Source organism: Bombyx mori, chromosome 1 (assembly GCF_030269925.1).
Source record: "Bombyx mori chromosome 1, ASM3026992v2".
Classification (NCBI taxonomy): Eukaryota; Metazoa; Arthropoda; class Insecta; order Lepidoptera; family Bombycidae; genus Bombyx; species Bombyx mori.
The window spans coordinates 13,255,039-13,272,238 of record NC_085107.1 but is presented as its reverse complement, the minus strand read 5'-3'; the positions used below and the strand labels follow the sequence as shown (position 1 = coordinate 13,272,238).

The following is a 17,200-nucleotide window of genomic DNA, read 5'->3' as shown; positions in this document are numbered from 1 at the left end:
AGATCAGACATTCAGGACCAGAACAATATATTGAAGATATCTCAGCAATCTATACAGTACGAGGTAAGCAGTTTTATGGTTCTCAATTTATGGACAAATCAATAACATCAACTGCTGAATGGGAACAAGAATATCAAGAGGAAATCGGCCCCTGTAGGTGGCGGCCTCCCCCCGGTGAAGGTCAAGGGGCGACCTGAGGGGGTGAGGCCGCGCGGCGCGCTACCAGCACTCTAGCGCGCTGCCGTGGAGTGATTAGAGCGACCGGTCGACGGTGTATCGCGTCCCGACCCGGCAGGCTGGTTCTGGTCCAGCGGGGTATTCCGGGACACCAGCGGCACCGTCTGGGCGGCCCGACGGGCTGCCGTACCGAGACGGCCGGCGTCTCAGAGCCTTCGATTCGCCTCGAAGGCTCCGTCGGCTGGGCGTCCTTGGGGTGAGCCGCGCCGTCTGGTTGTAGTGTTGACCGCGGTAGCCCCCCTACCTCATCCGGGTTCTGACCTCGGAGGGGATCGGACGTCGGGTGTAAGAGTGCAGGGGAGTCGTTTAGTGGGTGGGTCCTAAAATCCTTGGGCCCGCGGTCTGCTCACAACACCATGCAAATCGTTGAGTCTCACATACCCCGCGCGCCCCTTTTGCGCGGGGACCTCGAAGGAGGTTCGGCCATCTACCCGAAAAAAAAAAAAAAAAAGAGTTCGGGACGTACGGGCTTATTCCCGCCTCCGGCCCCCGGCTCGACGGCGACGGATCGGTGCGGAAAGGGAAGAGCTCTCCCTCTCTCGCTCCGCCGCCTCCTTCTGCGAGATGGTGGACTCGCAGAAGTCGAGCATCGCCTTCCAGGACCCATCGCTGCCGAGCATCGTAGGCACGATGCGCTGCAGCGAGAGGTCCTCTCCTATGACTGCGACGAGGGCGACGCGTTGCTCGTCGAATCCAGAGACATCCGCGGTCGCGGCCCACCCAGTCCGCGAGAACCGGGCGGACCGCCTCGACAGTACGGAGGCCAGCCGACGGGTCCGCCAAGCGGCGAGACCACGCCTCCAGCACGGACCGCCGAGATTGGAGCCTCCGCGCTGGAACTACACCTTCGCCGGGGCGCCCTTCCCCCCTAGAGCGGAGGTCGCTACGCCACCTGTAATCGGCAGCGAGCGCCTCCGCCTCCAGGTCCCAGGGTGGCGCCCCGGCGAGCAAGCACGCCGCCTCGAAGGAGACGGTGCGGTATCCTCTGATGGCCCTGACCGCGATCGCGCGCTGCGACTTTCTGGCGGGTCAGGGCCTGGCACCATACCGGAGCACCGTATAGTGAATCGACCGTACCACCCCCATAGGCGGCGCGCCGCCTCATCGGGACCCCCAACGTTAGGAAGAAGCCGGCTCCAAGAGCCGAGACATATTGAAAAAACATTTTTCATTAAATACTGTTTCAGTTCAGGATATTAAATGGTGTAACAGAATGAGACAGCTTTCTGCTAGGGAAAGGGCACGACCGATCTTGGTGAAGTTCCATGATTTTGTTAGTGGGTACATCCCTATTAAGAAGCTGTATGTAGCACGACACTAGTATAAAAAAAGGATATAGAAGAGTAGCGTCATAACACTATGGTCTCTAAGAAAATTGTAAAAACAGTAAAACCAGTAATGTCCAGTTAAATAAATAATATATATTAATAAAAGGTTTGTTTTCTCTCGTCTGAGCATCTCCACACCCTTCAGGTTATGGGCCCAGGACCCGAGACTGCTCAGACAGGACCCGAGACTGCTCAGACAGAACCAGAGACTCCAGAACCAGAACCCGAGACTGCTTAGACAGAACCCGAGACTACCCAGAACCAGAACCAGGCTGCCCAGAGTGAGAAAAGTGTATAAAAAATTAATAAAACAAAATGAATAACCAAGAAGAAAATATAGAAAAACTTACGAACTCTGAAAATTTCCACATCTGGAAATTTGAGATAAATATACATGTTTCGGCATCGAATCTGTCCGAAGTGTTGAAAGAAACAAAACCAGAACAGAGAGAAAAACCAGAATTCCAAACTAAGGATGCTAAGGTAAAGAAGTTGATTTTAAACTCCATAGATAGAAAATTAAAAGGTCACATTATAAATTGCCAAAATGCACATGAAATGTACAATAAGCTATGTGCAATATTTGAAGGATCTGAAGAAAGAAACAAGTCTTCCTTATTACAAGATTTCTTTAACTTCAAATTTGAAAACCAGACAATGTCACAGTTGATCACCGATATAGAAAACTTGAGGATGAGATTAAATAATCTTAAACAAAACATTGATGATGACATGGTAATTTCAAAAATATTAACCTGCTTACCAAATCAATATAAATTCTTCATCACAGCGTGGGAATCAACACCTGATGACAAAAAGACACTTACCAACTTAACTAACAGACTTTTATCAGAAGAAAACAGATTTATAGAAAGGAAAATTGAGTACAAACAGGTTGCTTTTAAGACGGAGAATAAAAACATAAAATGCTTTAAATGTAACAAAATAGGCCATCTAAAAAAGGATTGTAAGATGTGCACTTTCTGTAAAAGATATAACCATGAAGAGAAAGATTGTAAGTTTAAAAACAGCTGTTGTTCAATTTGTAAGAAAAATAATCATACAGAAGAAAATTGTTTCTTTAAGAAAAAAGGTAATAGTAAGAAACATAAAAATGTTACTTTTTTGACACAAAACTCTGAACAGACTTCAATAAAATTCATAGTAGATTCTGGAAGCACAGTGCATATGACAAATGATTCTAGCATTTTAAGCAATTTCGAAGAAATGGATTCTACAGTTTATGCAGCCAATGGTGAAAAAATGAAAGCACAAGGATCAGGTACTGTCCATGGAATGTCATGCGATTTACAAAATACTTTATTTATACCAGACCTAGCATAAAACCTTTTGTCTGTAAATTGTATTACCAACAATGATGGTTCTGTTGTGTTCACAAAGAATAAAGTGGAGATTTACAAAAATTCAAAATTAATTTTAACTGGTAAAAAAGAAAATGGCTTATACAAGGTGAATTTAGAACAAGACCTGAAAAATAAAAATAAATCCTTACTTACACAAGTAAACGGAACAGCATTGGAATGGCATGCAAAACTGGGACACCCAGGTAAATCAGTACTAGAAACACTAACAAAAGTTGCAGACGGCATAATTATACAAGGACCAAAAGTATTACAAGAACAGTGTAAAATATGTGCTGAAGCAAAACAGTCAAGACTACCATTTAATACAATCAGAACTCGTGCTGAAAGGTACCTACAAATAATACACACAGACATATGTGGTCCCTTCGAAGAAAAGACTCATGATGGATATAGATATGTATTAACAATAATGGACGACTACAGTCATTTTACAAAAATCTATTTACTTAAAAACAAGAGCGATGCAAAAGAAGAAATTAAAAATTATATTGAAGAAACGGAGCGAGAGAAAAATAGTAAAGTATCGACTATAAGATGCGACAACGGAGGTGAATATACAAGTAACGATTTTAAAGCATTTTGTCAACAAAAAGGTATAAAATTAGACTACACAGTGCCCTACTCACCACAATTAAATGGAAAAGTTGAACGCCTAAACCGGACATTATTAGAAAAAACAAGAGCATTACTCTTTGATTCTAAATTGAACAAAGAAATGTGGGGTGAAGCAATATATTGTGCTACTTATATTTTAAACAGACTACCAAGTGATGCCCTGAAAAACAAAACACCATATGAAATGTGGGTTGGAAAAAAGCCTAATATATCTAATATGCAAAAGTTTGGTTCTACTGTCTATGCAAAACAGTTACATCCAAATGTAAAGAAACTGGATCCTAGAAGCAAGAAACTAATAATGATTGGATACACTAATAATGGGTACAGACTGTGGAATGACAAGGAGAGAAAAATAGAGATATCAAGGGACATAGTGATAGTAAAAAGTGAAACTGAACAAAAGAAAGAAAACTATAAGAAAATAAATAATAATAAAAGTGAAAATGATGAAAAAGAGACAGACCAGGAAGAGACAACAGAAAACCAGGAAGAGACTATATACAACCAGGAAGAGACAACAGAAAACCAGGAAAAGACTACAGAAAACCAGGAACAGATTATAGAAAACCAGGAAGAGACAACAGAAGATACCAGAACAGAAGAAAATAAAAATGATGAGATTTTTGAAGATGTAGTATCAGAAACTGAATCAGAAGATACAGAAAGAGAAAGAAACAGACATCATGAAGAAAACGGTTACCTAAGAAGAAGCAAGAGAATTAAACACATACCAATACATTTAAAAGACTACAGTTTACTTACTTACAGAGAGGCTGTAACATCTAAAGAGGGAAAAAACTGGGAGAAGGCCATAAATTCGGAGAAGGAATCCTTGGAAATCAATAATACCTGGGAAGTAGTAGACATGAAAGAGGCAAAAGATAGTAAAATACTTACAAACAAATGGGTATTCCGTGTGAAAGATAATGGGACTTATAAAGCTAGACTTGTTGTACAAGGATTTGAACAAAACAGTATTGACTACAATGAAATATACAGTCCAGTTGTCAGTCAGTCAACTTTAAAATCTTTATTTGCACTTGCTGCTTCTAAAGACTATAACATGATGACATTTGATGTTAAGACTGCATTTTTATATGGAGAGCTGGAAGAAAATGTGTATATGAATATACCGGATGGTTATGAAAAACAACATGGGAAAGTTTGTCGATTAAAGAAATCCTTATATGGACTAAAACAAGCTCCTATTACATGGAACAAAAGATTTACAAAAGCAATGTTAAAACTTGGTTTAAAAGCTACTAAAACAGATCAGTGTGTATTTACAAATGAAGATAATACAATAATAATAGCAATCTATGTAGATGATGGACTTGCTTTGGCTAAAGAAAAGCAAACATTAAAAAACATTTTAAACTGCCTAGAAAAGGAATTTGAAATAAAAGTATACAATGATCCTACTACTTTTGTTGGATTTGAAGTTAAGAAGACTGAGAAAGGTATAACACTGAAACAAGAAAGCTACATTGGAAACTTATTAAAGAAATTCAGTATGGAAGATTCTAAACCTGTTAAGACACCCTGCAATACAGAAAATAAAACAGAAACGCAAAACACAGATACTATAAATTTTCCATATAGAGAACTTATTGGAGGACTTCTATATGTATCTACAAGAACAAGACCAGACATAAGTCAAGCTGTAAATGAAGCAAGCAGACAAATAGAAAACCCTACGAAAGATGATGTAATAGCTGTAAAGAAAATACTAAAATATTTAAATGGAACAAGACAGAAAGGAATCATGTACAAGAAAGGAGGAGATATTTCAAAACTAAATGCATACTGTGATGCAGACTATGCCAATTGTATCAAGACTAGACGCAGTACAACCGGATTTGTGATAATGTTAGCAGAAGGACCTGTGTCTTGGTGTTCAAAACGACAACCAATCGTTGCATTATCATCAACTGAAGCAGAGTATATTGCAGCAGCTGATTGCTGTAAGGAATGCTTATATTTAATGTCATTTTTAGAGGAGTTGATTGGTTCTGAAGTTGAAATTACATTAAATGTTGATAACCAAAGCGCTATTCAGCTGATCAAAACAGGTTCATTCAATAAAAGATCCAAACACATTGATGTGAGATACTATTTTATTCATGAAAATTATAAAAAGGGTAAAATTAATATTAAATATTGTCCTACTGATAAACAGACTGCAGACATATTTACAAAACCATTGTTAAATAATAAATTTAATTTTCACGCCCAAAATATTGTCAACTAAATAAGTTCATGATATATGTATATAACTTAAGAAACATCTACTTAAAATTTGTATAATTTAAAATTTGATAGCAATAACAAGTATTATTTAAATTGTAAACAATTTTAATAATAGGAGAAGGTGTTAGTGGGTACATCCCTATTAAGAAGCTGTATGTAGCACGACACTAGTATAAAAAAAGGATATAGAAGAGTAGCGTCATAACACTATGGTCTCTAAGAAAATTGTAAAAACAGTAAAACCAGTAATGTCCAGTTAAATAAATAATATATATTAATAAAAGGTTTGTTTTCTCTCGTCTGAGCATCTCCACACCCTTCAGATTTTAGTTTCCGCAATAAGATCTGGTTCAGTAAGTCTCAATTAAAACGGACTGGGATAACGGTGTCTGAATTTCTTACGAAACAACGGCATGACGTTTTCATGGCAGCACGGGATAAATTTGGAGTAACGAACTCGTGGACAAACGAAGGCACGGTTTATGTTCTCGGCTCAGATGGCAAAAGACATCAGGTGTACTGCCGTAGACAACTGATGGAAATTGATAAACACACCGTGGAGACTGTTCCTGTACAAACTGCCGCGAGACCAAACACGGCGTCTGTTGCACCAAAACTTAAGCGTGCTGCCGCCCGTAAATGAAGATTCAATTTTATTCTGCATTTTTATTTTATTTCTGCTACTATTACTTTCATCTTCAGGTCGAATTCATATTTGTTTCTGGTAGTTTAAGGTTTATACATGAGTATTTCTGCTGAATAAGGCGGATTAAGAGAATAGTTTCAATCTGCTTAGTTGTTGTGTTCATACTCAGTTCATACATTTACTTTGTTATGTATGAACTGAGTATGAACGTTTTTATTCTCGCCCACCACCGAGCTTCACTTCATTAAGCGATCGCGAACGCATATACATCTTTAACGATTACATACATTATCTAATACAATATTCAACATCATTATTATTTGTTCTTCAGTTTTTATCTTTTAATAAACTTGTAAATACGAGCCAAATCGTTTCATTGAAGAGTACAACAAGACATCCAGCAAGGAACATGCATAATTTAACATATTACCTACTTATTTATGTAAATGTAATAAATTTAACGCTCAATGACAAAGCACAACAACAAACACTTTTACCATAGATAATGTATACACTTTGACAAGCATAGATTATGTTCTAATATAGATAACTTCGCGTGTTGTGTCATAGAGTAAGTTTTTAGATAATTTTTTTGCGTACTGTTATTTATCTGTACCGAACCCCAAAATGCTGATACCCTCGAACCGCTGACTACGGTCCGAGGCAGAGACTTCATAGGAGACCGGAGAACGGTCAGTAGTCTGTGAACTGTGTTAGAGTACGGGTGCGGCTGCCAGGATTACTCTGAGGGTCATTATCCATATTGTTTAAAATCCAATAAATAGTTGCATCCTTTTTTTTTTTTTTTTTTTCGGGTAGAGGGCCGAACCTCCTACGAGGTCCCCGCGCAAAAGGGGCGCGCGGGGTATGTGAGACTCAACGATCTGCATGGTGTTGTGAGCAGACCGCGGGCCCAAGGATTTTAGAGCCCACCCACTAAACGACTCCCCTGCACTCTTACACCCGACGTCCGATCCCCTCCGAGGTCAGAACCCGGATGAGGTAGGGGGGCTACCGCGGTCAACACTACAACCAGACGGCGCGGCTCACCCCAAGGACGCCCAGCCGACGGAGCCTTCGAGGCGAATCGAAGGCTCTGAAACGTCGGCCGTCTCGGTACGGCAGCCCGTCGGGCCGCCCAGACGGTGCCGCTGGTGTCCCGGAATACCCCGTTGGACCAGAACCAGCCTGCCGGGTCGGGACGCGATACACCGTCGACCGGTCGCTCTATTCACTCCACGGCAGCGCGCTAGAGTGCTGGTAGCGCGCCGCGCGCCTCACCCCCTCAGGTCGCCCCTCGACCTTCACCGGGGGGAGGCCGCCACCTACAGGGGCCGGGACGTACGGGCGTATTCCCGCCTCCGGCCCCCGGCTCGACGGCGACGGATCGGTGCGGAAAGGGAAGAGTTCTCCCTCTCTCGCTCCGCCGCCTCCTTCTGCGAGATGGAAATAGTTGTATCCTAAGAGTTTCCTTTTTTAAAACGACCCCAGAGAGAATTCCCATAACAAATTGGTGGCAGCGGTGGGATGCGAAAATCGCCAGTTCGCGCATCCTAAAAACATAAAACTAAAACTTTATAAACTGTGCCGTGCCCGGTGAAAAGTGAACAAAACTTCAAGTGCTAACAGTTCATCAGATCCACTCGAAGAAAAGAATCTAATACAAAGAAGAAGACCATAATCTCAACATCCAAATCCAAGAACGCTCAAACATCAGTGCAGAATCATCGAAATACGACATCCACGTCTAGACATCGCCTTATCGCTTCGGAATGTATCGAGTTGCAGTTTTGAGCTGCGTTATCTTATACCTGTAAGTCTCTAGTCATTGTCAATTAATAATTTAGTTAGGGATCCTTGATAGAAAATAAAACCATTTTATATTTTATGTTCAAATTGTCTATGTCCGATTTTAAATTAAAATAACTTTAATTGTAGTTGATATATCTTGATGACACTGTTTATTAATTTCTTTGAATACCAAAACATCAATTTGTTTCATCGTAATGGTTACCACAACATCAAAGTCCGAAGACAATAAATTACACATAGACATCCCAGAATTGCCTCCATCTCCCGAACCTGTAAAGTCACCTAGGGTAACAAGATCAACTTCTGCACAACCAATTACAATGGAGTTAAACACATTATTTAAATTCATCAAATCCTATGACGGTTGTCGCGAAACACTAAACTCGTTCTTAATAAATTGCACTAACGCCCATGATTTAGCTACGGAACCACAAAAACCTATATTGTTTAAATACATCCTAAGTCAACCCCAAGGTAAAGCGGAGCTTGCTTGCTCTGTCAAGGAGTTAACATCCTAGGACCAACTCAGAGAATTCTTAAGAACACAATTCTCGGAACAAAAACATTATACTCATCTACTAGCCGAGCTTCAAGAGAGCAAACAAGGCCCGCAAGAAAACATCAATCAATTCGCACTCAGAGTCGAATCCTGTTTATCACAACTGCTAACAGAGGTCTCCCTAGCATGTAACAATAAAAAAGCGGAAATCGTAGGACGCACCGCAGCGATGGAAGACCTTGCATTACACCACTTTTTGATAGGTCTACATCCACAACTGTCAAATATAGTAGTAGGACGCACCGCAGCGATGGAAGACCTTGATTTACACCACTTTTTGATAGGTCTACATCCACAACTGTCAAATATAGTAAGGTGTCGTAGCCCCAAAAACTTAAATACAGCTATAAGTATCGCTGTTTCCGAAGAAAGAATCCAACTAATGGTATACAAAAGATATATCCCTCAACCTGATCCAGAGATGGAATAAAAATTATATCAAAAATTGAATTACAATCAATTAGAATAAAAAAATTAAAAAAAAAAACATGTATGTGTAGTGCAGTTTCATGTATGTGTAGTTTAATCCAAAACTTTACTTTAAGTTTAATTCTAATTTTAATTGTAATTCAATTTTTGATATAAATGTTTATTCCATCTCATTTAAAATTAATATTTTCCACTTCAATTAACTTAAATTCAATCCAACACAATAATAATAAAATAAAAAAAAATAAAAAATAAAATCATAATAATAAAAAATAAAAACATGCTAATTGAAAATGGCTAATGACTAAAACAGGGATAAAGGTTGTCTCATAATGAAAAGGGACAGATAACTAGGAGGGAGGTTTTAGTCCGTAGGTCACTGAGACACTTCCTCAGTGGAGTAGGGCATGCCCTTTGGCCCAGACCCTTGGGTATCCATGAGGATTTCCTCCCGCCCACGCAAAAAAAAAAACCTGATCCAAGAACAAATTCTAACAACATTAGGCGACCACCGCCGAAATTCCATCAACCCAGATATCCTTTACCGCGTTTTCCTGCTATCCAACAACGCATGCCTACTCCTCATCCACGAGGTCAAATTCAAAATGCATTCTGTAGGTATTGCAATACGAGAAACGAGTTGCAATACGAGAAACGAGAAGCGAGAATTCTACAATAATCGCTATAATGTGCAACCACAAAATAGACCTTCAGGATCGAATCCTAATTATAACTTTAGAAACGTAAAGTACGTAGAGGAAATAGTAGATGAAAATGTAAAATATCCCGAAGCTTTAACCGAATAGACGTCCCCTTAAGGTGTCGCACGAGACGGCTAAGGCCAGACACCATTAAAGTCGTTACACAACAGGGTAACCAGCCCCAAATCGGAAACGCACAAATATCCAAAAATAAAGTCGTTACACAACAGGGTAACCAGCCCCAAATCGGAAACGCTCAAATATCCAAAACCGAAAATCCTATTCAAATAAATAAAGAAAATAAGAATCCAACATCCATATATAAAATTAATATCGATACCACGAAAAAATTACTACCACACGTCCTAGTTCATACACAAATTTCGGATATCCCTATAACCCTTTTAATTAATTCCGGTTCAGCCATATGCCTATTAAAGGAAACATGCATACTTAAATATCCGTCACTTACGAAGGAAGTTGTCCAACTTAAGGGTATAGACCCCGGAAATGATACCACACCAGCACTTGGTCATTTTAAATTAAATCTACAATTCGATGTAAAAAAACACATTAACTATAAAGGACAATGCCCAAAAGTGGGCCAACTTTATGTCAAAACTATTTATACTTGAAAAACTATGCCTTATTTTTTTACGTTGTTTAGTTTATGATCAACATATCTTTCGCCCTGGCTTTGTTTTACAAAAAAATAAATTGCTTATTTGATAACATCCCAAAAATTAGTGCCATAGTTTTTAAATTCGCCAATAGGCAAAGGGCTTAGCCCATACAGGCTTATAGTAAACCTATATGCTGCCAAACGAAAGAGTTGTCTGTGACTTGAACAACAAATTAAAAAAAATAACTAATGGTTATAATTCAGACCAGTCTGGCGAAACTCCTATACAAAAGAAATTTTGTATGAAACGAACGTCCTTTTTAATGGCGGCTATAATCCTGTAAAATTACGAAAAGAACTCAGAACTCTGGGATTATATCGGGCTAACTTCTTCTACAGATAGATGGATTACATCAACTGCCATTTTGACTGTCATTAGTGTCACTAACAAGTAAAAGTACTCAGTGTAGTCTGTGCTAAGAGTTTGATAGTTATTTTGTTATGGTTTTCTAAAGTTATATTTTCGGTACAAATTGCATAAAAGTGCATTAATAATCATTTAGTTCCAAGAAATTTGTTATCTGTTTGTCATCGAGTGTTTCTAAAAAACAAAATGAGAAAAATAACATGTGAAATTTGCGGTATAAAAACATGCCGGATTGGTGTGAACAAACGTGTTTTTATGGCTAAATTTCGATTAGATGAAGAACGGTAAGCATAATTAGATATTTATTTCTTTATAGAAGTCAATTCTAGTACAATTCCTAAAGGTTTAGTGCATTTTAACAAAAAAATAACTTTAACAAAACATTGCTTAGTGATAACCATTAATCGGATTTATTGACATCGATATTTAGTTATAAAAATTACTGGAGAAAGCTATGTTTAGCAGTGGACATCTACAGTTGTCACTTATGATGATAATGACTTAAGGGAGTAAAATAAATGTTTTCTCTATTAGTTGGTTTTGTCATTATAAATTTTCTTACATGTAAAGCTACACTGGGTCGAAGAGTGCATAATATATATGTATTAATGGTATAATTTTAGCATATCATAACATTGTATAAAGTTATTTTGTTAAATTCATATAAAACAGTAGTTTACGTAATTTATAAGTAAAAATAACTATTCACCTACTTTTTAGGTGTAAACAATGGGTCAAAGTAACAGGAAAAGAAGACTTAGTCTATGTGCCCATTGAAAAATTGCATCAGTTGAAATATGTTTGTGAAAAGCATTTCCGAAGTAAAGATTTCAAGAAGAAAAAAACTCAGCTGAAGAAAACTGCTATTCAGAGTTTGGAAATCTCATCTACACCATTATCTGATGACATTTTAGTTGGTTTTCCACTACATTGTATTGCTAGAAGTCAACCATTGCCAGCCAGAACTGATAATGTGCAGCTCTCATACAGCGGTGAGATATTTATTGATTTGTAAAGCACATCCTGATTTCTCAACATATTACTTTGCTATAATGATATAATTTATGTTTACAGAATTATCTTCAGTCATACAGAAGGAACATAACTACCACCAAGCTTTTTTGTACGAACCAAGTTAGTTAATTTAGTTTATTTGTTTTATGTCAATATATTTCATGTCTTTATGATGTACAGCCTTACAATGATATTATGTCGTTTTTATATTATATATTATAATACAGGGTGGCCCATAAGTCCTTTGAAAAGTAAAATTTGAATAAAACGAACAGGGCGCGCGTGAGCGGTGCAGGGGAAGCGGGGGGAGTAACTTCGGTTTCTGGGAATTTAGTCGCGATGGAGCGTTTTACCGGAGCGGACCGTGCGTTTTGTGTGCGCGAGTTTTATAAAAACGACAATTCGGCAACCGTTGCGCGGCGTAAATTACGAGAACACAAAGGTTTACACAACTTTGACGACACTCCAACTCTTCAAACGATTAAGAACTGGGTTGCTAAGTTCGAGGAGACCGGTTCGACGTTAGATAAACCGCGGTTGGGTCGCCCAAGGACGTCACGTACGGAACAGTCTATTCGCGAAAATCCGACACAGTCAACTCGTAAGCGCGCCAGAGCATTAAACGTATCCAGGACATCGTTACAACGGATTTTGAAGAAAGATTTACATATGCACCCTTACAAAATTCAGTTGGTTCAAGAATTAAAGGAAACTGACGGTATTCAAAGACAAAATTATGCGAATGAAATGTTGCATCGGTTTACTTCCTTCAATAACATAATGTTCTCTGACGAGGCTCATTTCCATCTTAACGGGCATGTTAGTAAACAAAATTGCCGCTATTGGAGCCCCATCAATCCAAAACTTAAGCATCAGAAGCCCTTACATAGTCCGAAAGTGACTGTTTGGGTCGCTATGTCAGCCCATGGTATCCTAGGGCCTTACTTCTTTGAGGATGGCAGAGGGCGCGCAGTTACTGTTACGTCGGAGCGATATGTGGCTATGATCGAAGAGTTTTTCATACCAGAATTGCAAAACTTTTCAGGCTTTAATGCCAGGACGTGGTTTCAACAGGATGGGGCCACTTCTCACACCTCTAACACTGCTATGCCCGTTATCCGTCAACTTTTTCCTGGCAAAGTTATCTCTAAGAGAGGAGACATTTCCTGGCCTCCACGTAGTCCAGATCTGACCCCGATGGATTTTTTTTTGTGGGGCTACCTTAAGGCTAAAGTAAGTATACGACACAAACCCGCGGTCAATTGAGGCCCTCAAGAAAACATCCGCAGAGAAATGACAAGCATTTCAGCAGTGACGTGCCGCGCAGTCATCGACAATTTTAGACGTCGTTTGCAAGAGTGCCGTGATCGCAACGGATTACATTTAGGAGATGTTATTTTCAAAAAATAATTCCCGTTTTTTAAGCTTTTTATGTAAATAAAAATTTAATTCATAATGTAATTAGTTTTATTTTAATAATTTTTTTTTCATATCAAAGGACTTATGGGCCACCCTGTAGATCCTTTAATATCAACCTTCGACAAATAATATTTTGACCCGTTCTGTTACAGTACCCTCTACATCGACATCGAATCCTAATCAGACTTCTCCAAAGAGAAGAAGATTTTCTAGTCCTAGTGAGTGTTATACATATGTTATTTGAGTATATAAGTACTTAATGACTTACGCGTTTTTCACCGACTTTCTTCATGTTTCAGCACCATTAGTGTCACCAAGAAAACCTCAAGACAGAGAAGCTGTCCCAGTGACACCTCGGAAGCGAAGACGAATAAAGAAACTTAAATCAAGTCGTCTTCTAATAAAAAACCTCAAATAGAAAGTTAATAAAATAGATAAAATAACATCACCTGTCTTAAAAAGTTTGATAGAATCTTCTATTGCTAACCAAAGTCACGAACCTAAAGGCAAATGTTGGACTAAATTAAATAAAACCGTAGCTTTAGCTATTTACAAAAAGTCACCTAAAGCGTACAGATATTTGTCCCAACTTTTACCAATGCCTAGTATCAGAACACTTCAAACAGTATTAGAAAATATGAAAATGGATACCGGCATCGATTCCATGAGTATGCATCAACTAAAAAAAAGCTGAAAGTTTATCGGACAAAGATAAAACTTGTGTTATTCTTTTTGACGAAATAGCACTCAAAAAAAGGCTAATATATAATGTTGCCACGGATAAAATAGATGGTTATGAGGACCTAGGCGATGATAAACGATCTGAAAAAATTGCTGATCACGCATTAGTTATCATGCTTCAAGGGGTTCATAAAAGTATGAAACAGCCCATTGCACACTATTTCGTTAAGGGCACTATAGCAACCGATAAATTAGCTATTATAATAAAAGATACAATTCGAGCTGTAACAGAAGCTGGTTATGAGGTAATAGCTACGGTTTGCGATCAGGGACCAACGAACATGGGTTCATTAAATTTGCTAAAAACTTGGGGAAATTCTGCGGAACCACATTATTTTTTTCTTGATGGAAAAAAAGTTTTTATAATATATGACGTGCCACATCTTTTTAAATCAAAACGAAATAATTTTATGCAGGGCGGTGAACTGGTAATGGACAATAAAAAAGGGAAATGGGCTCATTTGATCAAACTTGAAGAAAGAAATAGAATCAGTCTCCATTTCAAAAAAATTACTAAATTACATGTGAACCCCAGATTTCGAGCCAAAATGAGAGTTAAGCTAGCTGCTCAAATTTTGAGTAATACTGTTGCAGCTATACTAAAACTACAAGCTGATAGTGTTGAAAACCAAGGAGAAAGACCGGAAATACTTCAAACAGCACACATAGTCGAAGAACTTGATCAATTATTTGATTGTACAAATGGGCCAGCTTCTAAAAGCGATATAAAAAGAAATATTCGGCAAAATGTCAGTAAAAATAGTTTCCATCATAGGAGATGGATTGAATTCAAAAGTAAAATTAAAACCCTTCATTTCTTAAAATCGGACAGTCAACTGAGATTGAGAAACATTAGATGTGTAAATGGATATTTAATCACATTGTCATCTCTACAAGATATTTGGCACTATTTACATTTAGTGAAAAAATTCAAATATATGAACCTGCGTCAATTTAACCAGGATGCATTGGAAAATTTATTCGGCCAAATACGTCAACATTGTCCTACTAATAGAAATCCAACGTGCCATCATTTCACTTGTGCATTGAAGTCTGCGATTCTAACACGTCTCAGTGCACCACTAAGCAGAGGGAGCAACTGCCAAAGAGATAACAATGAAATCATTATAGACTTTCAGGAAATTGTTTTTCCAAATAAAAAATACCAGCCTGTGAAACAGACAGAGAGCGCAGCTAGTGAAGATTACGACAACAAAATCGATGATTTTCAAGATGTTCCTGTTTTGCACTTAGCTGATAATATTGAGCAACAAAATTACTTGGCAGATATAGAAGAAAGCGGCTATTTAGCTTCTGTGCTTCTGAAAGGTGTGGACTGTCTAAAATGTATAGTTGCCATGAAGGTTTCCAACCCGCAACCAAATACAATATATAATTATATTGCTTTGCGAGAGTGGTGGACAGACAAAACCTCATTAACATACCCTAGTCTTCAGTTATGTCAGGCAATAGACGATGCGACAAGTATTTTTGATGAAAAGGTGAAATCAAACATCTTCGCAAAAAATATATGCAGCTACTCTAAAATAGAAATACTTGCAAATATTGATTTGTCGTGGATCTGTGAAGAACACAAAAATGTAATGATAGAAAAATTATTGCAACGCGTAAGCCTACTTTTAATAAGAAATCACTGTAACTTAATAAATCAGTCATTTGCGCTCAGTGAAGAGGCCTCTGCAGATGCGATAAAGAAGGCGCAACAACAAGGCGTTGCAAAATAAATATAATTAATACAGTTTTGCTTATGTAAAATATATCCCTAAGTCTTGCGTGTCTGAACTAGGTTATCCTGCGTTTCAAATGAATGTATCATCATCTGCCTAGCCATTTCCCAACTACGGTGGGGCCGGCTGCCAGTCTTAACGGGATGCAGTTGAATACTAGTATTTGTAGTAATTCAAATGTCAATGTATACGCTTTTATAATAAACTTTCAAACCACGTTCAAGATCTAAGCCCTAATAAATTCAAATCATACATTAAGCGTAAGTTGTACCAGAAAGCTTATTACAGTTAATGATTGTATTGTGGATAAGAAGGCTTGGGGCTACGCTGCTCTAATTTTGATTTACATACTTATTTTTTATTTTATTTTATAGTCTTCATATGATCTGACCAAGATTATTACTGGACTTCTAAAGATATTGTGACTTCTAAGTTTGACAGAGTTCTTTCTTCTCAGTGTAGTCAGATAGGAAACGCCGACTACATCTAGTTCTAAAAAAATATTATTGACGCGTAATTGTTTGTAAAACCTATCTAAAAAAATAAAATTATTAATAACATGGGTAATTGTTTAATTCCTTGTAAATAAATAAGTTTTAAAACAATCTGAGTTTAAATAAATATTCTTTGTATTTATTTATTTCCTGAAATCCCAGAATTTTGTTGTAATCGATATCGATAAGTTTTCGCCCGCTACTACAGCCCACATCACTAATAATGACATTATGGACATTATGTTGGCAGCATTGTATCACGCCTTAGTTCCGTTAGGTTGGTATTAGACTAGAGAGCACGTTTCATACATCGTTTTTTTCTATGGCACTCCCGTCTCTTAAACGTAGTGTTACATACTCTTTGATTCAGACTTTTTACTTTATTTTTGTTCAATTCAATATTTATATATTGTAATAATAATTATTACTTAAAACCATGAGTTATTTTATTTAATATTTTTAAATATTAATGATTCCATTAGTAAAACTCTCAATGGCCTACCATTACTCTATTCTTATTATATATGATCAGAGAGTTTTGGCAGCAACCCGAGTGAAGCGTCACTTGAAGTTTTATTTTAATGTTTTTTTAATAGTTTATTGTGATGTATAATATATAAATTGGACGTTGTTTTGTGTATTAAACATCAATAATCGTTGTTCACGATTATTGAGGCATTGGAATAAAACTGTGGCTAACATAGCGGTGACTGTTTTTTTTTTTTAAGATAAAAGGTCTGCGGAAATTCATGCCTTAAAAATGCACCTAC

The 17,200-nt window shown here is 37.9% G+C and overlaps 2 protein-coding genes across 8 annotated transcripts in view; one reads left to right on the top strand and one right to left on the bottom strand.

Moving 5' to 3' along the window:
* Window positions 1–17,200, bottom strand: part of LOC105841769 (uncharacterized) — a 139,058-nt gene that overhangs the window by 19,490 nt on the left and 102,368 nt on the right. The window lies entirely within an intron of this gene.
* Window positions 11,065–16,557, top strand: LOC101738304 (uncharacterized). Of its 5 annotated transcripts, none has more exons than XM_062669705.1 (5): window positions 11,065–11,298; window positions 11,735–12,006; window positions 12,089–12,148; window positions 13,600–13,665; window positions 13,747–16,557. In XM_062669705.1, the coding sequence occupies exons 1-5, from the start codon at window positions 11,201–11,203 to the stop codon at window positions 13,863–13,865; spliced, it is 615 nt and encodes a 204-aa protein (XP_062525689.1). In that variant the 5' UTR covers window positions 11,065–11,200; the 3' UTR covers window positions 13,866–16,557. The 5 variants fall into 5 exon arrangements, 4 of the variants coding, with proteins under 4 accessions (XP_062525689.1, XP_012546686.2, XP_062525684.1 ...); XM_012691232.4 differs by having other exon boundaries at window positions 13,747–16,496; XM_062669700.1 differs by lacking the exon at window positions 11,065–11,298 and having other exon boundaries at window positions 11,708–12,006; window positions 13,747–16,496.

What these genes read in the sequence shown, in the direction of transcription:
- LOC101738304 (XM_012691232.4), top strand. Translation starts at nt 14,302, where the DNA reads ATGCTTCAAGGGGTTCATAAAAGTATGAAACAGCCCATTGCACACTAT.